The sequence below is a fragment of the Vombatus ursinus genome, unplaced genomic scaffold (genome assembly GCF_900497805.2).
Source record: "Vombatus ursinus unplaced genomic scaffold, bare-nosed wombat genome assembly UNPS02014861.1, whole genome shotgun sequence".
NCBI classification, from domain to species: Eukaryota; Metazoa; Chordata; class Mammalia; order Diprotodontia; family Vombatidae; genus Vombatus; species Vombatus ursinus.
In genome coordinates this window covers 10234403-10257066 of record NW_020954639.1, presented here as the reverse complement: position 1 = coordinate 10257066, position 22664 = coordinate 10234403, and the positions used below count along the sequence as shown (strand labels likewise).

The window sequence follows — 22664 nt, the reverse complement described above, 5'->3', positions numbered from 1 at the left end:
TAGCAATACAAATCTAGAATTGCTGTCATGAATATTTTCAGCAAATTTTACAATATCAACAACATAGTACTTACTATGGTGTTATTTCATACAGATTCCACCAACTTAGACTAGGTGATGAAAAAAAGAAGTACCTTTTCATTAGTATAGTCACTGGTATATAAGGTATGCCCACGTTCATCCAACTCTTCTGACCAGCCCCTTGGAGGAGAACCACACTGACTGTCTGACTGGCTGTAACAAGAACTGTAGTAGCTTTCTTCCGATGAAAGAAGCTAGAAATAGTCAGAAACATAAGGATTGTTTCTTCCAATATGAATATGAAGCAGTTCAAAATTTAAGATATCAATTTAATCTGGCTTGAAAGATCTGAAAATGGGGTAGGGGTATGGGGAAACTGTCATATGTACTTTTGAGAGATATACTGACAGATCTTTAAAAATCACTAATTAATTAAAAAAAACCTTTAAACATAAATATATAGGTTTTAATAAGAAAATGTCAGGTGAGGCATTTTTAAAACTGAAGAGTTAGAACTGGTGAATTCAATTTTATTCACACAGACTCTTTTAGGGTTATATAAAGTTACAAAAGCATTTTAAGTACTCTTTGAGAGAAGGTTGAACACATCAAAACTTTTTAAAAATAAAAAAACTAAACAGTTATAAATATTCATACAATACAACCTTTTGAAAAAAATGCTGATGTTCCTTTTCTTTCACTAATTTTTCATTAATAATACTAACTTATAAGACAAATACAATTTTAAAACCTGTTTCTTGGGAGAGTTTTAAAATGATGTTTAGAAATTAGTTAAATCACTCTTTATTGGACTCCCATATACCAATACTTAAAATACATTAAGAATTTTAGTATTCTAATATTTAAAAAGGTCTCTGGAATTTTACCAGATTTGAAATCATCACATAACCATTAGAAATACCAGCAAGAGGTAAAAAGATGCTAAGTACTTTCTATCATGCTAACACTACCTTCTTTGTTAAAGCATCACACATTTCACAAAGGCAAGGTAAGCAGTGTGACTAGAAGAACTATGGATTCAACAGACAGAACAGACAACACAGAATGGTAGGCAGGCCGCAGTGACATATGCTCTCAGGACTACAGATGTCTGTGGGATCTAGCTCCTTCCTCAATATCATTACTGAGGGCAGCACTGTGCTTCTCTATTCCAAAAATATCCAGTCATCTTAGCGCAGCATGGGATTTAACATTTACGGGTCAAGTTATCCTACATTTCAATTCTGGAGGAAGTAAAGTTTTGAGTGAACGAAAAATTTCTCTCCTAAGTCTATAGAGAAATCCAGTGCCTAGCATGCCCTAGATTCTTAATGCTTCTGGACTGAATATAGGAATCTACAAAAATTGTAACTGAATTCCCAGTCAGAAGAACACACCAAAGAGGTAAGGCAAAAGTAAAAATGAATGAAAATATGGAATCTTCAGTTTTTGCATATATCAAAATTTTTTATGTCTATTTAAAAAACAAACTTAAAATTACTCTGTAACTAGGCAGTTAGGTAGCATTTGGATAAAGTGCTGGATTTGGACTAAGAAAGATTTGAGTTCAAATCCTGCCACTGACACTTACTAGCTGAGTGACCTTGGGCAAGTTATTTAACATCTCTCAGCTTTATTTCCTCATCTGCAAAATGGAAATAATAACAATATTTACTTCACACTACTGTTGTGAGGATCAAATGAGATAAGATATGCAAAGTGCTGCATAAAACTTAAAACTTTCTCTATATATTTTACCTATTAATATTATCATGTAACATTACTAAGTGTAAATGATATCTGTATTTCTGAAAGCAGCAGAGTTTATTACCTTCATTTACATGTACCAAATTATTTTACTACACAATTCATTTTACTTTTGGTTTATTTAGTTCATGAAATGCAAAACTAAATGTTCATTTAGCAAAAGTATTAGCTGCAATAATATTTAAAATTTTTTTTATTGTTAAGTTTCCGTAGTTCAAAGCAGACTCAAATAACTAATGTATTTAAAGATGGTGGTAAAAATTCAGAACTGACAAACTACACAGCACTGACAAAAGTAGAAAAGAAGAGCAAAAAGTTGAAAAATAGGGAAAAATAGGTCCTATTAAATTTAGGTTAAAAACAGGCAGCAGAGTATCTGAGGTTTATCATGGAAAAAAATATCACTTTAAGAAAGCCCAATAAAACTCAACAAAACTGACAAATTAAGAATATAAAACTATAAAGCCCCTTCCCCTTGTGAAGGACTCCAGTGTGATCTTAAATAACAGCTCTTCTAACTGTATTTACAGTTTAAAAATCTAACTAAGTCCCTTTCTTTTTGGAAGAAGGAAATTTTATCCAAAATATAAAAGGTTTCATAAAGATCTTCTCTAAGAAGAGAAAAAAGGAAGGGAAACGAATCATCTTGAGTAAAAGTGATAATTAAGCCACAACTAGAAATACTAATTCCTTTGATAAACATGATACTATCTAGTTGAGGATAAAATTTCCTATTTGTGTGTATTAAGGTCTGAAGTAGCATAGAATATATTATTTATATTGTATATGTGTGTGCATGCATATACACATATACTATATTGTAATAATCTCTATGAGAACTGCACCTACAGTCTTGGATAAAACAAGAGAAAGACAATAATTCGATTATCACAGTTGTTTAAATATAAGGGGAAAACATGATAAAGCACGTGGCTAGAAATGTTTTGGGCAGCAACCAGGCTATAATATTTGCCACTACCCATGTACAGTGATGGTTCCCACAGCCAGTGTTGTCTCATTCATCAGGATTGCCCTTTCTACAGTCACGTTATGATTGGGAAAATGAGAATGGCAGCTTTTATTGTCTGAGAAAGCAATACAAACACACTTTCAATCAAACCTGTCAAATCACCCCCAGCACAAAAGCTACTCTACCTGTTCCATAAGTTTTTAACAAATATTTTAAAAATCACCTTCATTCAGGTTTTATAAGCTTATACCTATAAAATCATCAAATAATATATCCCACTCTTAGCAAAGAAGAGCATTCTTCTTACCTTGCAAAACAAGCACAGTCAAAAAAAAATGTTTTTAAACCCCAACTTGATCACATATGCATATTACCTAGTATGCTCTGAGTTTCCTCCCCACATTCTTAACAAATAGATACTGGCATCTACAGTGTTTGTTAACACAACCAATCAGATTGATGAGGGGTAGGATACTCAAAAGACTCAAGGCTATCTGTTACATAACAACATGACTTATTTAATCACACAGTTCATAATAGCTGCCACTTTTTCAGCAAATAAGAGTTAAATGTTACTTGGAACTTCGCTAATTTAAACAATTCAAAAAAGATGGGGTTGGCTGACATTAATAGTAAACATTGAAAAACTATTTGCTGGACAAATTATTCGTGTAAAAGAAGACTGTAAAAGAAATGTTCACCTATTTGAAGAAGAATTTTCAACCAATTTAGCTTCACTGGTTATTATATAAGCAAGGCCATCCCTTTTAAGGATGATGCTTTGATCTATGAATTCTAAAGCATTCTTACCTAACAACATTAAAATATAAACTAGCTAATATTTGTGAAATGGAATTTGAGTCACTATATGTACTTGAAAGGTAAAACTCCTTCCCAAACTGTCTTTTCAACTTATGTGGATGTTCATATAAGATATGGCATGTCTTCTCAAGCTGGAAAGGGTTCCATATATGGATACAGTAATATCTGTTGTCAGAGGACCAGCTTAGATAATTTCAAAGAGGCTCACTACCAAAACACTAGCCTGATGAAATATTTTTTTGGCCATGGCAACTCATATAGACCATCCAACACAATCTGCGTCAATAGGAGTACCTACTACTTCTCCAAAGTAGTAAAGAAAGAAGGACATATTTAATCCCCAGAGAGAACACTGCATATTTTCATCCAGAATGGAGGAAATACTGGAGTGAGTAATTGAGCATTTGAAAGAGTAAAATGGTAACAATAGTTAATTGTCAAGCTTACCGAAGAAGCACAGAATCTTAGAATTAGTTCCTTTAGCAACCTCTCTAGAACCTTAAAGGTCATGACATTCAACTCTTCAGTTTGCAGATAAGAAAACTAGTGTTGAACAGTAATGTGAAAAATTATCTGCTGACCATGAATTTATTGTTAACTAAGCACACTGTAAATGTTTTCTCTCATATAATAAGCTAACAGTAAACAAAACAGAAAAACAAAAAAAATTAATGTAAAGCTAAGAAAAACATTTTAAAGCACACAAATAGCACTGTACAGTGGAAAGAACACTAGATTTGGGCTCAAATAGTTGCTCTGCCACTGCAATTTAATACCTGGTCTGAACATCACTTAACCTGTCTGGGCCTCAATGTCTTCATCTGCACAATTAGAGGGCTGGACTAGATTAACCACTGGTATTCTCCCAGCACCAACCCTAAGCTTAAAATCAGTAAGCATTTACCACATGCTTACTACGTGCCGAGCACATAGGCACCTAAGACTGGTGATACAAAGAAAAGCAAAACTAGACCCTGCTCTAAACTTAAATCTTACATTACTGAATGATCCTTTGATCTTAAGTAATGTGGCTATCTAGTTGAGTGGGTTAAGTTACACAATTGCCTTTCCTCCACATCTTCCATGATCCTAAAAAACTGGGCAAGCTGTTTCATCCAACTATTCAGAGCCAGTTGTCCTGTAAGATGACAGAAACTGAGTTCTGCAAATAAGCCATGTTAATGAAGCTAATTATATGAAACTGTAACTACTAAATCATCTACTTAGTACACTAATAAGTCAACTATTATCTTCAGACAAGATATTACGAGAAAAGTGACCAACACAAATAAAATGATGAGGGGTAATAATAATTAGCACTTTTGGGGCTAGAGATACTTTACTACTTACCTATCACACAAATGTGATAGCTACAGAAAGGAAACCATTCGTTTTCCTTCCCTTCAAATAATGAAAGAGAAAGCTTTGATAACTGTCCCTGCCTGACTGATTAAAACAATCTTACCTCTTGGTCTCCTGAGTTCTGGCAGTCTGCTTTGTTTACGTTGGCATCTCGAGTCCATCGAGGTGGCTTCCAGGTTCTTTCCTGTGTTCCTCTGTTGTAGTAATAACAACGTCCTGTACTGTCTTTATGAGTTTCCCATTCTCCATTAATCTGAATAGCAGGACTGCCAGGAAGAGGGGGCAGTGCTGACTGGGATATTTTCAATTCTTGTAGATTAGCGTAGACAGGAGAATCTGGTCTTCCTTGATTTGGTGGTGTAGTCGGCTATTAGAACAAATTTAGAATATTTGATTTTAAGCCGAAATTATGTTCATAAACTCAAAGTTAACCAAAGGTCATTTACCAAACAGGCATATTACAATGTAATTTTGTTAACAAATATGCATGTATTCTGTTAGGAAACATCTGCTATATTGTTGAAAATTCAGAATTTGGGCAAAAAGGGATAAAATTAAAAATGATAAGACTTATTAGTTTTCCTCTATTCAAAGAAATACTAAAATAGGAGTTGAAATCAATAGATCTGAACCCTGGCTCTGCTATTACCTACCCATGCCACTTTTACTTACTCAAATCTAGTTTCTTCAGTTGTGGAACTAGCATATTGCAATAATATAATTCATCTTACCTAACAATAAAGCTGTGAGGTTTAATTAGGGAGAAGTGAAAAAAAAACAAAACCAGAAACAAAAACACCAAGCTTCTTGGAGACAAGTAAACTCTCCTCATCTCATTCAAATTAATGACTGGGAAGATGGTGGTCCCCTCAAAAGAAACAAGGAATTATGGAAGACAGGCCAGTTTAGAAGCAAAGATAGTTAAAAACAATAACCAGGAAGTTCTCAATGTGGTCCAAAGAAGAAAAATGATGATGATAATCCAAGAACTTGCAATAATGTCACTTTACTCTGAACCAATCAAATCATATCTGGTAGAGGGTATTCAGTTTTAATTAGGTATTCAGCATTCATTCATTCAATAAGCACTTAAAGACTATTTTGACTAACTATATGCCAATAAGAATGACAATTTAAATGAAATGAGTATTAACAAAAATATTAAATGTACAGACTAACAGAGCAATTTATAAGGAATTAAAATAAAATAATCCAATTTCAGAAGAAATTGAGCAAGCCATAGCTGAATTCCCAAAGGGGGAAAAATACAACCTGGGACAAGATAGATTTATAAATGAGTCCACCAAACTTTCAAAGAACTGATTCTATTATTACACAAACTGTTTGCAAAAATAGGAAAAGAAGGGATCCTACCAAATTCCTTTTATGATACAAATGTGGTCTTAATACCTACAAGCCAAAGAATAAAGACAGAGGAGAAAAAAAAAAACCTAAAAATAAACCAATATTCTTAATGAACATGAGTACAAAATTTTTAAGTAAAATTTTAGCAAAGAGGTGACAGCAAGATATTTAAAATAATATATGCGATGACCAGGCTGGACTTATTTATAAACATTTATTAAATGTCTATGTGCCAGGCACAATGCTAGGTATTTGGTAATACAAAGTCCAAAGAGTTCTGTCCTTAAGGAGCTTACAGATGGCGTATGTCCAAAGGCAGGTGACCATGATATTTCAAGAGCCTGAGTTCATGCCATTTAAAAGCTGAAGTAACCAAGGACATTTAGCCCTGAGGAGTGAGGATTTAGGGAAGTAGAATATAAGAAAGGTCTCCAAATATTTTACAAGATGTTGTGTGGAAGAGGAATTAGACTTGTTCTGCTTGATCCCAGATGGCAAAATTAGAAGTTCCAGACAGGCAGATTTAAGCTCAATATAGAGAAAAAGTTCCTAACTATGAGGGCAAGCCAAACAGACCACTTCCTGAGGTGATGAGTTTCCCAGTGGTGAAGACCTAGCAAAGTGAAGACCCATCTAACAAAGGTTAGATGATCACTTTTCGTGATTTGGATTTGTTCTGGAGGTGATTCTTGTTCATACATGGATTTAATTACACGGCCTTTGTGGTCTCCTCTAATTCAGATTCTGAGATCCATACAAAATATTATGGGTAATGCATGATGTGTTACTAGAGTTCAGGAGAAAGATTGTTATTGTATCAATCAATCTGGAAGTCATCTACATAGAGATGACATTTGAACCAACTGCAGATAATAGGGTCCACTGAGGGGAGGTGAAGAGAAGAAGTGAAAATGGTCCATAACAGAGCTTTAGGGCTCAAGATTCAGCAATGGACCTTGAGAAGCATTCAACTGACAGGAAGTGAGTGACCAGTATTACAGAAGCCAAGGGAAAGGAGTATGTCAAGGAAGGGGGAATGATTACTAATATCAAAAGTTATAGAGAGGTCAAGGAAGATGAAGACTGAAAAAATGGCCATGTGATTCTGGAGTCGGTGACTTCCAAGTTGGTAACTTAGAAAAGAACAGTTTCAATGGAGCGGTGGGGTCAAAAAAACAGACTGTATAAATATGACAAAGAATGGGCAGTAAGGAAGTACAAACTATGAGTGTAGATGATGCTTTCTGTAGAATCGAAATGGAAGAAATATCAGACAATAGCTTGAGAGGTTGGCAGGTTCAAATGGGTTTCTTTTAAAGCTACCATGGACCCGAGCATGTTTGTAGGCAGTAGCAGAGAAAGAGCCAATAGATGGGAAGATTAAATATGTGCAAGAGAGAGAGAATGATCTACAAAGCCAGCTTCAGGAGAAGACAGAAGATGGGAGTGAGGGCCCCAACTGTCAATGGTTGGCCTGGGCAAGGACAAGTGCCAACCCTTTTATACACTAATACAGGCCTGCACAACCTGCGGCTTGGGCCGCTTATGGCCCTCAAAGCCGTTTGCTGCATGCCAAAGGATTTCAGGAGGCCTGTGAAAAACGTAGAGGAAAACATCCTTTGTATGTAGAGGAAATCCTTTGGCATCCAAGGTGCCAGAGGGCCATAAGCAAGTCTGTGAGCTGCAGGCTGTACAGGTCTGCACTAATATAATACAATAAACATATATTATGCACTCACTATGTGCCAGGCACTGTGTTCTCCTCAGGGACAGGAGTAAAGAAGCAAAAGATATGTGAAGATATAGAAGGGTTTTGGGGTATGAGCGGGGAAGAGGGAGCTCATGCTGAAAGGCTTTAATTTTCTCAGTAAAGTAGGAGGCAGAGATATCTGTTAAAAGAAATTTAAAGTATAGAAGACAATAAGGGTTTGAGAACTGAAGTTTATGAATAACTCCTGAAAGGAGAGAGACAGAGAGTCAATCAAGAAAAAATAAGTTTTATTGTACAGTACCAAAGGCCCAGTTAAGATTAAATAACATGAATTTGTAGTGGAATTTGCTGACCTGGGCATGATGAAGATATTAATTTGGCTGGAGTGGGAGGGTTGGTATAGAAAAAGAGTGTGGTATAGTGGGGAAAAAAAGGAATTAGAGTAACCTGGAATTCATGTACCTCTGAGGAGTCTGTGTATAGGTTTCAAGGAATCTGTGAAATTGGATAGAAAAAAAAATTACATCCTCATTTACTTAAATTAGAAATTTTTAAAATAACATTATACCAAGAAGAGATATATAGGTTTCACCAGACTTGTGCCAAAGAGGCCTACACACATATAAAAATGAAGAAATCCTGATTTAGAATCTAAAGAGCCAAATTCTCGCCTTGGTTCTGCCATTACAAGTTGAGTACACTGCTTAATTGCTCTAAACCTCAGTTTTACCATCTGCAAAATACTGAGGCTGAACTTGAGGGTCTCTAAGATTACTTCCATTTTCATTTGTGTTCTTCAGGATCATGTATTTGCTGCCCTCCAAATCTATTTTCTGTTTTTAAATGTTCCACCAGATGTCAGCCAAGAGCACAAAACCCTAATAAGCTTTACCTAAGGGTAACCGGCCATAATTTTATTAAATTGAAGATATAACTGTGGTTATTGTCATTAGCCAGAAACCTGAGCGTTTTCCTCTCCTGGATTGATTTTTTTGTATTAGATAAAAGAGGTCATTCTCTGCCTCACTTCTATTTTTTTTAATTTTATTTTTTTTTATTTTTAGGCAATTGGGGTTAAGTGATTTGCCCAGGGTCACACAGCTAGTTAAGTGTCAAGTGTTTGGTCTGAGGCCGGATTTGAACTCAAGTCCTCCTGACTTCAGGGCCGGTGCTCTATCTACTGCACCACCTACCTGTCCCTCGGCCTCATTTCTTACCTAGCCTTAATCACTGAATGGGCCTTGCCACAGTCAAACTGAGACCTGTTAAAGACCTTAGCATTAAAAAAAAAAAAAAAAAAAAAAAAGGCCAAGATCTCCCAATGCATCCTGGGCCATCTCTAGTCATCCTGATCTGTATCCTGCCACTGCACCAGATGTGTCTGGAGGAGAAAGTGAGACTGGTGACTCTGCACAGCCTCCTTCACTCAAATTCAATACACCTGCATGTCATGGCATCATCTCCCTGATATCATGGTCCTCTTCAAGAACAAAAAACAAACTATAAATATTTGGCTAAACAACATATATCTGATCCTTCTCTCTTTTTAATGTAAACTCTAGGACAAGTAAAATTTGTATCAGAAGAGAAAGGTAACGATAACTATTCTAAATCACTTAAAATAGAACATCAATTCTTTCACTCCAAAAGATGAGTATATGTTTCATGACAAGATCTTTTTTTTTTAAATACAGTCATACAGACTTCAGAAAAAACTGGAAAGACTTGCATGGACTGATGCTGAGTGAAGTAAGCAGAACCAGGAGAATGTTGTACACAGTAACAGCGGCGTTGTGCAATGAATAACGTTGATAGACTTAGCCCTTCTCAGCAATGCAAGCATCTAAGACATCTCCAAAGGTCTCATGAAAATATTATCCACATCCAAAGAAAGAACTATGGAGTTTGAATGCAGATCAAAGCATTTTATTTGCTTTTTTTTTCCCTTCTGTTTTGTTTTGTTTCCTCTTTCTGGTAGTTCCTCCTACTGGTTCTAATTCTTCCTTACAACATGACTAATGTGAAAATGTTTAATAGGAATGTATATGTATAGCTTTTATCAGATTGCATGCCATCTTGGGGAGGGAGAGGAGAAAAACTTAAAACTCAAAAGCTTATGGAAGTGAATGTTGATAAATCAAAATAAATTAATAAAAAAAAAAGAGAGGGAAAAAAAGCCATAAAAAGAGCTTTTGGAGACCATATAGTAAAAAAGAATCCAGGTCTGACTACCTATTCATAAAACTTTCTTTTTCACCAAGTATATATACACATGCAATAGTTATAAAAGGACTAATTATTTATTAGAATAAAATATATGATAAAAGATAATCCAAGATGTTATTACAAAAAGTTAATTTCAAATTTAACCTGTTATCACAGTGGCCTGTGTAGAGGACCTCTAACAAGCCTATCAAAAAGATTCTCTCTATTCTTCAAAATCTAATAATCTTACTCAAGGGGGAGGAGTTTACAAAGGGAAAAAAATTTACTACCCATACCCCAATGATTTCATTTTGAAAGTCACATATAATAAAAACAAGGGCACACTTCTAAATAAAGCATTCTTCTTGTTAAATATTTATGAAGTAATTGTTAGCACTGTTATATAAATATAAGTACCATACTACCAAGATTATACACACTGGGTTACCATTATACACCTGAAATAAAATCTTTTCAAAGCATTTTCAGTACAATTTCAAAGTCTGGAGACTTAACTGAGGGTACATAGAAAATATCCTTGAAAACTAGATTTTGAGACTCTGCCAGAATAGATCTGTCACACTTGGTTGTTGTTCAATTGAAAAATTTTGATTCAACAAAATAGGAAAGCACACAGAAGACACAAACCATAAAGCATACTCCCTTAAAAACAGTTAAGCAAACCTGTACAAAGAATGATTCCAACTGATAGCTCATGTCAATGTATACGCTTTGTAACAGTGTTTCTTAAAAAAACAAGGCTGAATATTTTGAGAAAATAACTGGAAACAGAACAATAAGTTTGGAATCAGAGGACCTGGATATATATGATGCCTGCCATCTTTGTAAACCTAGGTAATTCACAATTTCCTCATCTGTAAAATAAGAACTAAATGATCACAATCTGAATCATTGTTCCTAGAGCAAACTAGGAGTGTGTTACTGGTGCTTCAACTGTTGTGCTGCCATTTGATGCCTTCTACAAAATCCTACTATGTCTGAATCCTGACATAAAAAAGGTCTAGAGGCTCTTAAAGGTCACACTCGACAATGCTGCAGAAACTTCTGGTAGGGTACCAGGAACAAACCAGATCTACTTTCTAAAGGCTGATAGCCTAGCTAAGTACAGAGAGGCTTATCTTTAGTAGGTAGATGAATTATTTGACCATGGAAACATATTCAAAAAGAAAAATACAAAAAAGCCTTTCTATTCTGTGTGGCTTATTTCCACTTCAGCTGCGACAGCACAGTAACAGAAAAAGAATTAGAGTGCTAAGAATCCCACAGAGTTTTTTTTTTTTAATTGAATGTTTGAATTTATAAACATCAGCCTAGCTCAGGCCTGCACAACATATGGCCTGCAGGCCACTTGTAGCCCACCAAAGGATTTTGGGAGACCTATGAAAAATGTAGTTACCACTGCACACTCTCTCCTCTTTGTCACATGACCCGCAGCAACCAACTAACGAAGGTCTGTCTCTAGTCTAAACTATCTGCAGGCAGAAGAAGTTTAGCCTATTTTAATTATGGCTCCTACCTACTGCCAAGTTGTGCAGGTCTGGCCTAGCTGGTGAGAATCTAAATGTAAGAAGCTTGTTCTGGAGGAACTGAATACCAATATTGACATTGTTGCCATTAATAAAACCAGGAAACAAAGGAAGATGCTATTAAATGGAAGGACGGTGCACACAAACCAACCAACATCAGTTATACATAACAAAGCATTATTAAGCTATGCTCTTAATAACCCCAACCTTCTCCTTTAAAAAAAATAAAGGCCAATCTTTACATCAATGAATTAACAAATCAGCGAACATTTATTGATCACCCATTATGTGCCAATCATTATGCAGGGTGCTGAGAATGCAAAGACAAAAATGAGGGGAAATCAACATCTACACAATAAGTAAATAAAAAGTATAAAGACAATAAATAGGAAGTAATTTGCAGGTGCATTAGTAACTAGGACAGTTCGGGAAAGGTCTGATGTAGAGGTCACTTGAGCTATGCTTTGAAAGTAGCAAGGGAAAAAAAGCAATGGTGAGGAGGGAGTCAATTCTAGGCAGTAAGGACTATCTATGCCAATGCAGAGACTATAGATGAAATGTGTTCAAGGAACAGCAAGAAGACCAATTTGGCTGATACTCAGAATGCATGAAAAATAGTACACATAACAAACTTAAAAGGTAGGTTTAAGTCAAATGGTAAGGGTTTTCAAATGTCAGAGGAGTTTTGAGTTTTATCCTAGAGATAAGAAGGCACCCTGGATGCTTAGAGACAGTGACATGGTCAGACCTATGCTTTTAAAATATCATCCTTTTGGCAGATATTTGGGGGATGGATTGCAGAGAGGATAGACTGGAGGCAAAAAACTAATTAAGAAGCTATTACTATTATAGTCTGGGAGGTGATGAAAGCTCAGGGCCTGAACTATGGTGGTGGCTATAGGAAAGGAAAAAAGACATAGATACCAGATAATGTGGAGGCAGAATTGATAAGACTAAATATGATATATGACTGCAAATCAGATCACAGTACAAGGAATTAGAGTAGTGGATCACTTAATAAACAATGGAGAGGCTCACTGTAAGTGACATGTGCTGAAGCAGTAGGCACCACAGCTGAAAAAGGTAAACTAGTCATACAGCAAAAGCAAGAGATAATCAGTGAACTGGCTGCATGTCCCAATAGCACCCATGCAATGCCAAGAGATCTGGAGGACTCCAGGAAGAAGGGGAGACCCCAGAAGGCAGTTAAAGAAGATTACCAACAAAAGTTGCCTGATGAAAAGATGAAGACGGACTGCACCACTAGAGAGTATACCATTATCAAGGGGATCACAGACCCATCAAAGTCAACAAAGTCTGAATTTATGTACTTGTAGTCAGTTATTTTGGACATTTTACCTTCTCAATTTCATGCACTTGGAATAATCCTTGAGATCGTTTGTCCTATTCTCTCATTATACAGATATACAAGGCCTAGAGTGGTCACTATGACTTGGCACAAAGTCACCAATAGTACAGGCAGGATTTCAGTAAGATACTCTACACTCCAAGAATCTTTGTAATACACCACACTGCCTTTCTCAAGGTCACACTGCTAATCAATAGTAGTGCTGAGATTACAACCTCGGTCTCCTGATTAGTAGTCCAGGGCTTTTTTTAGTGACAGAAAGTTCAAGGAAATAAGCAGGATTGTAACATTTAAAAATATGTATACATTATAGTGAATACCTTAGTTCACTGTAATCAAAAATGACTCAATCATTCAAATAAGACATCTTTAAATAAATATGCAGGAAATTGCATAATATTTGAACATAAAATAAAAATTAACCTCCGTACAGGCAGTACTCCCTCCTTGGCAACAACCCACACAGTGCCTTCCTATGATTCTTTGGAATGAAGTCTCTTCTCTTCTGACTTTTCCTCCACTAATTATTCCTGGGTCCCACCTCTCTTTTGAAAGATTAAGTGTTTTCAGCAAGAGAACATTAGATCTGTTCAAATCACAATTTGATGACTTTATCATTCTCTATTTTTAAAGAGTACAAGATGGGTAAGACAAAACAGAAGTCAAGTAAAAGATAAAAGATAAGTTTAAATCGACAATTAGGCAAAGCAATTATAACAACTGAATAAAACTGGTTTGAAAAATATTGTGTGATACTTATGTGACCTTAGGTAAGTTACTGAGCCTCTCTGGCCTCAATTTCTTTATCTTAGAGGGTAGGAACAGATAACCTTTAGGGTCCCTTCAAGATCTAAATCCTGGGATTCCATGAATATACAGCAATTCTTAGTCTGTGTTTGTGTATCAATGAAAACTAGTGCCAAAGTTGAAAGGGCAAATCTAAGAAGACTATGAAACTTAAAAACATGATTACTTTGGAACACTATATAACTGGAAATGTTCTATCAAAAGACACAAATTCAATGTCATGAAAATATTTTGGCATATGAATGATAACATGATTATGTTATTCAATTTATCAATTCAACAATCATCTAATTAATTGCCTATACAAAGACATAAGCCAAGCAGTCCCTGCCATTAAAGACTTTACAATCTACTGGGAGAAACAAGTATACAGATGAGTAAATATTACACACACACACACACACATTTTTTAAATTACAAAGTGACTTTGGAGTGGGAGGGAAAAACACTAACAATTATGGAAAATCAGAAAGGCACTTTGTAGGAGGTAGCACTCGGGCTGAGCTGAGAAAGCTCAGGAATTCCAAGGGGAAGAAGTGAGGAGGGAGAATATTCTAGATATGAAGGATAGCTTATTAAAGGTACATTTACAAGGGGCAGCTAGATGGCGCCATAGTGCTCAGAGAGCTGGGCCTGCAGTCAGGAAGACTCACCTTCCTGAGCGTGTTCACACCTTCCTGGTGTGACCTTGGGCAAGTCTTTTAACCCTGTCTGCCTCAGTTCCTCATTTGTAAAATGTGTCAGAGAAGGAGACAGCAAACCTACTTCAGTATCTTTGCCAAGAAAACCCCAAATGGGGTGACGAAGAGTCAGACATGATTGAAAAATGACTGAACAAAAATATATTTATAAGAAATGCAATGGCGTATATAGGGAATAGCAAACATACTAGTTAGGTTGGAAAGTAGAGTGTGTGGAAGGATAATATGATATTTCAGAAAAGACTGACTGGAGTCATTTTGTAAATGGAAGAAAGAAAGGAGTTTTTATTTTATCCTACTGGTAAAATAAGAATCATTAAAGCTTCATCAGCAGGGAAGTGACACAATCAGACTTACACTTTAGAAATGGTCCATAATTCCAGCTATGGAATTCCTTTAACTTAAAATGAAATCTATTTTGCTACTTCAAGAAAGGAACATGACCTTATTTATGCCAGGTCTGCAAGAGAGATATAAGCAGTGAGGCCACACCACACTATAAAACTGGACATCTTATCCTGTACCCTAAAAATGGCTAAAAAAAAAAGTCCATGACCTCAAGGAACTCACAATCTAAAGAGGAAAAAAGGCAAACAAGTATATGCAAACAAGGTATATGAAGGATAAGTTTGAGTTAAGACAATCAGGGGGACCAGGAACAACTTTTTTGCAGAGGGGGGGATTTTAAGTGAGACTTGAAGAAGAAAAGCAGAAAAAACCATGAGACTGAGACAGGAAAGGAGAGCATGCCAAGGCCAGTAAACAGCTTGTGAAAATTCACAAAACCCTTGTATAAGAAACAGTAAGGGGGTAGGGATTAAAGTGTAATAGGGGAAGGAAGGAAGGAAGGAAGGAAGGAAGGAAGGAAGAAAGGAAGGAAGGAAGGAAGGAAGGAAGAAAGGAAGGAAGGAAGGGAGGTAGGGAAGGAGAGAAGAAGGGGTCCAGTTATAAAGGACTTTAAAAGGCAAACAAGATTTTGTATTTGATTATGGAGATGATAGGGAGATACTGGAGTTTGGTGAATGGGGGGTAGGGGAGGTGACATGGTTAGATCTGCACTTCAGGAAAGTCATTTTGATAGTTTAATAGAAGATGGATGGGAGTGGGGAGAGATCTGAGGCAAGGAGACCAACCAGCAGGCTATTGCAATAGTCTAGGCTTGAGATCAGTGTCAGAGGAGAAGGGGCGTATACAAGAGAGGCCACGAAAGTAGAATCAATACGAGTTGGCAACAGATTGGATTTAAGGAATGAAAGAGAATAAGGAATCGAGGGTGATAGTAAGATAACAAACATAGACAGTAATAAGAAAGTAAGAAGAGTGCAGGGTTTGGGGGGAATAATGGATTCAGTTTTAGAAATGTTGAGTTTAAGATGTCTATGGTATATTCAGTTTGAGATGCCCAGCTGACAGATGGAGCTGTGAGACTGGAGATCAGGAGAGAAGTCAGGGCTGGATAAATAGATCTGAGATTCATCTGCATAGAAAGGATAACTGAATATATGACTATTAATGAGATCATCAAGCAAAATAATATAGAGGGAGAAGAGAAGTGGGCCCAGGACATAGTCTCAAAAGAGACTCAAGGTTAGGGAGTCTATACGAAACAAAAAACTTTCAAAAGAGATACAACAAAAGATATAAAACCGTTTCAGATTAAGATAAGGCACATAATATTTTTCAATTTTTAAATATTTTTTCCCCAATTGCATGCAAGAACAATTAACATTCGCTTTTTAAAATTTTAAATTCCAAATTCTCTCCCCCTCCCTCTTCTCCTCCCTGAGACAGTAAGCAATTTGACTTAGGTTATACGTGTGCAATCATGCAAAACATATTTCCATGTTAGTCATGCTATGAAAGAGAACAAAACAAACAAAAAAAGAATCACGGGGGGTGGAGCCAAGATGGTGGAATAAAAGCAGTGACTTGCTTGAGCTGTCCACCAAACCCCTCCAAATACTTGCAAAAAAATGGCTCTAAACAAATTCCAGAGCAACAGAACCCACAAAACGACAGAGTGAAACAAATTTCCAGTCTAAGATAACCTAGACAGTTGACTGGAAAGCCCCATTGCGCAATTCAGCGTGGGTGCACACGCAGGCAAAGACCAGGCCTCAGTGAACCTGAAGCAGGCCTCAGGGTAAGGCTAAATCACAGGCAGCTGTGGCAGTTTCCAGAGCTGTGGCAGTTTCCAGACTTCTCAACCCACAAATGCCAAAGACAACTTAGGCCAGTAGGAAAGGTCTGTTGGACTGTGGTGAGAGAGAAGCTTGGTCTGGCCCCAGTCCTGGCGCAGCCCTGGCGCAGTGGCTGCTTCTGGAACTCTGGACCCACAGACGGAGAGGGGATCGAGTGGCTGATAAGAGGAGAATTGCAATCTCTTTGCTGGTGCTGAGGCAGGATTCTCTTGCTTTGCCTGTGCTTGGATCCGGGTCACAGTTCTGGGTGGCAGTCCTGGGGCGAGGAGCACTAGCATGGTGGAGCTTGTGGTAGTGAAGAGGGAATCCTCCTCACGGTTCCAAGGCAGAAAAGAGTGCTTATGGTCACTCACAGACCAAAGCACAGGCCAGGAAAGGAGTAAACACCTCGCCCTTGATCATAGCACCTTGGAAGAACTGAAGATTTACTGGTCCCTAGAAGTATCTCTGAAAACAGTTGCACAAAACCCCTGAAGCTTGGGACAGTACATTCTCCACTTTGGAAGCAGAGCCCTACCTTAACAAAGAGTTTATAACTCAAGTAATTGGCTGGGATCATGAGCAAGCAGTGCAAAAAGAGTCAGATTATATTATCTTACTTTGGTGACAAAGAAGATCAAAACATACAACCAGAAGAAGACAACAAGGTCAAAGCACCTACATCAAAAGCCTCCAAGAAAAATATGAATCAGTCTCAGGCCATGGAAGAGCTCAAAAAGGATTTTGAGAAGCAAATAAGAGAAGGAGAGGAAAAACTGGGAAGAGAAATGAGAGTGATGCAAGAAAATCATGAAAAACAAGTCAACAGTTTGCTAAAGGAGACCCAAAAAAAAGACTGAAGAAAATAACACCTTAAAAAAACACACTAATCCAAATGGCAAAAGAGGTCCAAAAAGCCAATGAGGAAAGAAATGCCTTAAAAAGCAGAACTGGCCAAATGGAATAGGAAGTCCAAAAGCTCACTGAAGAAAATTGTTCCTTAAAAATTAGAATGGAGAGCAAATGGAAGCTAATGACCTTATGAGAAATCAACACACTATAAAACAAAACCAAAGGAATGAAAAAAATAGAAGACAAAAATATGTATGTATGTAGATAGATAGATAGATAGATAGATAGATAGATAGATAGATAGAGGGCACAGGCTGAGTTGAAGATGAAGAGATGATATCTAAAAAATAAAATTAAATGGTGAGAAAGGATTGTACTGGGAGAAGGAGAAAGCGAGAGGTAGAATGGGGTAAATTATCTCACATAAAACATACAAGAAAAAGCTTTTACAGTGGAGGGGAAGAGGGGGGAGGTGAGAGGGAATGAATGAATCTTACTCTCATAAGATTTGGCTTAAGGAGGGAATAACATACATACTCAATTGGGTATGGAAATCTATCTTACCCTGCAGGAAAAAAGGGGGAAAAGGGATAAGGGGGGGGGGGGGGAGATGACAGGGGGAAGGGCAGATTGAGGTAGGGAGTAATCAGAAGCAAAAACTTTTGAGGAGGGACAGGGTCAAAGGAGAGAATAGAATAAATGGGAAGGTGGGATAGGATGAAGGGAAATATAGTTAGTTTTTCACAACATGGCTATTATGGAAGTGTTTTGCATGACTACACAAATATAACCTGTATTAACTTGTTTGCCTTCTCAATGAGGGTGGGTGGGCAGGGAGGAAGGGAGAGAATGTGGAACCCAAAGTTTTAAAAACAAATGTTAAAAAAATATTTTTACATGCAACTGGGAAATAAGATATACAGGCAATGAGGCATAGAAATCTAACCTGCCCTATAGGAAAATAGAAGGGGAAGGGGATAAGAGAAGGGGGTGTGGGGTGATAGAAGGGAGGGCAGATCAGGGGAAGGCGTATTCAGAATGCACGCCATTTTGGGGTGTGGGGAGGGGCGAGATGGGGAGAAAATTTGAAACTTAAGATATTGTGGAAGTGAATGTTCAAAACTAAAAATAAATTCATTAAAAAAAATTTTTTTTAAATTACAAGTTTTTTGCACAAATAAAACCAATGCTGCCAAAATCAGAAGAAAAGCAAGAAACAGGGAGGGAGGTCTGTTAGGATTTACTTGAGTGGAAATAGGAGTATCCTACAGAGGTACTATTAGAAAACTTAGAGGGCTTAATTTTCAGCTCTTACCATCTAAGCTACAACTACAGTGGACAAGGCAACACGTTTTAGAGCCAAGACACCATCAAGCCACATGAGCACATTAAAAGACATAAAATGCAAGAACAAGTTACCAGGCTGTTTAAGGAGGAGAAAACTGACTCAGGTTGAGAACAGAGCTGCTCAAAGCTCCTGGGACACTCAGTAGTAGGATCAGGCCTGAAAGATAGGGAGATCCAAACCAGAAGAAAAAACACACACACACACACACACAAGTGAGAAGAGATGGAATTCTACATATAGGGGGGACAACAGGAAATGAAGTATCAACAGAATCAAATATTGCTGAGATTAATAAGGATGAAGACTAAGAAAGACCTTTAAACTTGTCAATTTAGAGATGATTAGTCAGAAGAGCTGTTTCAGTTTAGCGATTAGACTAGAAATGAAACTGCAAGATGCTGAGAAGTTGAAAAGGAGAGGAAGAAGAGACAACAAATGCAGACAGCTTCCTCCAGGAGTGTGGCTGTGAGACAGAGGAGGAGAGCTTCAGAGGGACAGCAGGATCCATGAAGGGCTTTTTAAGGAGTCCAGAGGGCATGTCTGAAGGCAGCAGGAAATGAGACTGTAGACAGGGAAGAGACCAAAGCTTAGACAGAAGGGCAGAATGATCATGGAATGAATCAAGGGTCCAAGTAGAGGGGCTGGGCTTGTCAAGAATTAGATCTACCTCTTAATCAAAGACTGAAGTAAAGAAGAGAATGGGAGATGATGTATAGAGTTTTGAAATGGAGAGTCAGAGAGAAGAAGGAACTCAATGTAAATGGCTTTATTTTCCCTATTAGGTATGAAGTGGAAGTGAAGTTTTATGCGAGGTTTGAGAGATAAGTAGATTTGGAGTCAATGTGAGGAATTAGATAGAAAGTCACTTAGGGAAGAGTAAAGAATGGTTTGAAGTGATGGCCTACTTGAGATATAAAATAAATTTATAATTGATCCAGTCAGCAACTTTGCTCCGGCTCTATGCGTCACCACTTGAGTAGGGGCAGAAGCAGATGATGGAAGTAATTTAGGTTGAGATTTGGCAAGGTATGAATAATAAGATAATAATGATAATAACACAAGGCAGTAAGGGATTCATGAGTAGAGGACAATGTAATATTCAACTGGTTAACGACAGAGTAAGATTAGGAATGGAGGAAAGTAAGGCTGGAACAGGGATGATAGCCTGGTAACATACTGAGGCATGGAAGGTATGGATGTCATGGAAAGAACAAGGAACAGATTTAGGTGGAGTGAGGCAAAAGGAAAAATGGAATGACAAGTTACGGTAGGAGAAAGGAGTTTCAGAATTCATCATGCAAGTGGAACACTTTTAAGTAATGGTAGATCAAAGGTGAATTGTTTTTGTGTATGAAAGAGAAAGTCATTAGAGTTGAGGAGACCGAGAAACTGGAAGGCTAAAGAACATCAACAGGTACATTCAAATTCCTTGGTATGAGAATGGGTTTTGGTTCAGAGAAGACTAAGAACCGACTGCCAAACTCCTTGAGAAGGAAGAATGAGCTAGGGACCAGTAGACAGCTACTTGGCTTGCAGAGGATTATAACACCATTAACTGAAAAAAAGTAAAAATATCTGGACAGAGTGAATGTCAATTGCTGAGTGATAGTGGCAGAGGGAGGGTCTGGAAGTAGCAATAGGGAGCCAGGAGTATGTAAACTGGTTCTTGACTCTACCCCACCCCAATCAGTGGGGAAGTGGGGGCTTGGGGGGGTGGGGTGGATGAGAGAAGGAAGACACAACCAATGCTGAAACAGATGATGAGAGATGCAGTGTCACTTGGACCTGAGAGCCAGGAGCTAGAAGGAGCCTTCTAAAATGAAAGGAAGTTTGATAACAAGATATGTGGACTCTCAAGAGCAAAATGGAAGGAGCAGGTACAGTCTGAATGGGTCATGGAAGGAACAGGACTAGGGTGGATGGGGGCTGAGGGAAAGGAAGCCAAACAGAGACTTCACAGGGATGATGGGCATTGTATTTCTTGCCTTCTTGAGAGGGTGAGGGAAGGGGAGAGGGAGGAAAGAATTTGGTACTGAAAATAAAAATAAGAAAATATAGAGGGACAAAGTGAGAGAAAGGCAGCTGGTGAGGAGGAAGGTTCTGAGGTTTGGGTAGCTGGGGATTCTGCATTACTAAAATTGGAAGGGCAAGAGGTAGGAAGCTGTTAGCCTTGTGATCAGACTTCATACCCTCAAGAATTCTGAGAAAGGCAATGGGTCTGTCAGTTCTCATTCAAGGGTTAGAGAACAAAGGAGACTGGTAGGAGACGTCCTATAGGCAGATTGGGAATTTGGGTCTGTAACTGAGAAGAGGGGTTAGATTTGGGAGTCACATGCTTAGAGGTGACAAATGAAGCCAAGAAATTACTGAGGGAGAAGAGGGCCAAAGACCAATGTCTAGAGGAATGATTTATTTTTAAAAGAACACTCCTAAAGTAAACAATAATGTAACTCTCCATAAGGCACTACCAAAAGAAAAATGATGTGTTTTTTCTTCATACAAGAACAGAAAAATGAAAGAGGAGAAAAAAAGGTGAAGTTAATTTTACATAGGATATGTTTGTCATTAAGTGACAACTCAATTGGGAATAGCTCTTTTTTATATGACCTAAATTTACATTTAAAAAAAGACTTGCCCTGTTCTACTTAAATCTTCTCTAGATAAAAGTTAAATGGCTCCTATGATCCAAAAGGAAAACTTGTAGAAACCTGTATTTAAGAAAGAAAATGAAGTCAAACTTTTACAATTAGATTATGCTTCAAAAATGTATGTTTTTAAAAGTTTATTTTCTCTGCTTATTTCTCTTGGGCTAATTCAAAGACCTTCAACAAGCACTTATTACATGACCACTAGACAAATGCTAACAAAGATTCAAAAATTAAATTCAAACAGGTTCCTGCATTGAAGGAGCTCACTGTCTGAGAAGGCATGACACACACATCCTTCTACCTAACTTATAACATGAAAATTTCAGTAAAATGAAGAATCTAGTAGTAAAGATTTATGTCCTATCACCAATAAATGCAGCTTTTTAATATTGCTAGCAGCTGTTATTCCTTAGCTATACATTAATGACCAAGTTTAAGATACTGACATTTCTGAAGGCCTCCAATCACATAGATTTCTATGAATTTCTATGAATAATCCACTAAATGCATAGACTCCAAAAAATATCAATTAAAATCAGTGTTTTTAAAAACATTTTATTTTACTTCATTCACAAACAATATATATTTGATCTTGATAATTAATCTGTTCAGATCATTCAACTCCACTTTATTACAATGTGTCATAGGACTTTGAAGAATCAGGATAAAGTGGAAAAAGTATAGATTTTTAAGTCACAGGTGTTGGTTCAAATTCTGGCTTTACCACTTATTATGTGTATGACTTTGGGCAGTTGTTTAATCTCTCTGGGCCTCAGTTTTCTCATCTGTAAAATGAGGGGCATGGACTGGATGATCTCTGAGCACTCCCTCCAGCTCCAAATCAATGTTCCTATCACTGGGTTTTTTGGGAGGGTTTTTTTTGGCTCAAACATAATCTTCTACCTATCAATCTAGGGTAAAAAGGCAAAACTATTTAAAATATACTTAGCTGTTAAATTTTAGAAAGACTTCAAAACTCAACTATTTGT

General features: G+C 37.2%; 1 protein-coding gene across 7 annotated transcripts in view; it reads right to left on the bottom strand.

The window, feature by feature from the left end:
* ARHGAP12 (Rho GTPase activating protein 12) overlaps positions 1-22664 on the bottom strand; it is a 129257-nt gene that overhangs the window by 56634 nt on the left and 49959 nt on the right. For 5 of the 7 annotated variants that reach the window (XM_027841547.1, XM_027841549.1, XM_027841551.1 and 2 more), the window contains exons 3-4: positions 5046-5309; positions 135-275 (exon numbers count right to left, since the gene is read on the bottom strand). In XM_027841547.1, coding sequence (XP_027697348.1) covers positions 135-275; positions 5046-5309 — 405 coding nt within the window. The remainder of the gene's footprint in view (positions 1-134; positions 276-5045; positions 5310-22664) is intronic. The other 2 variants (XM_027841552.1, XM_027841554.1) reach the window with 1 other exon arrangement.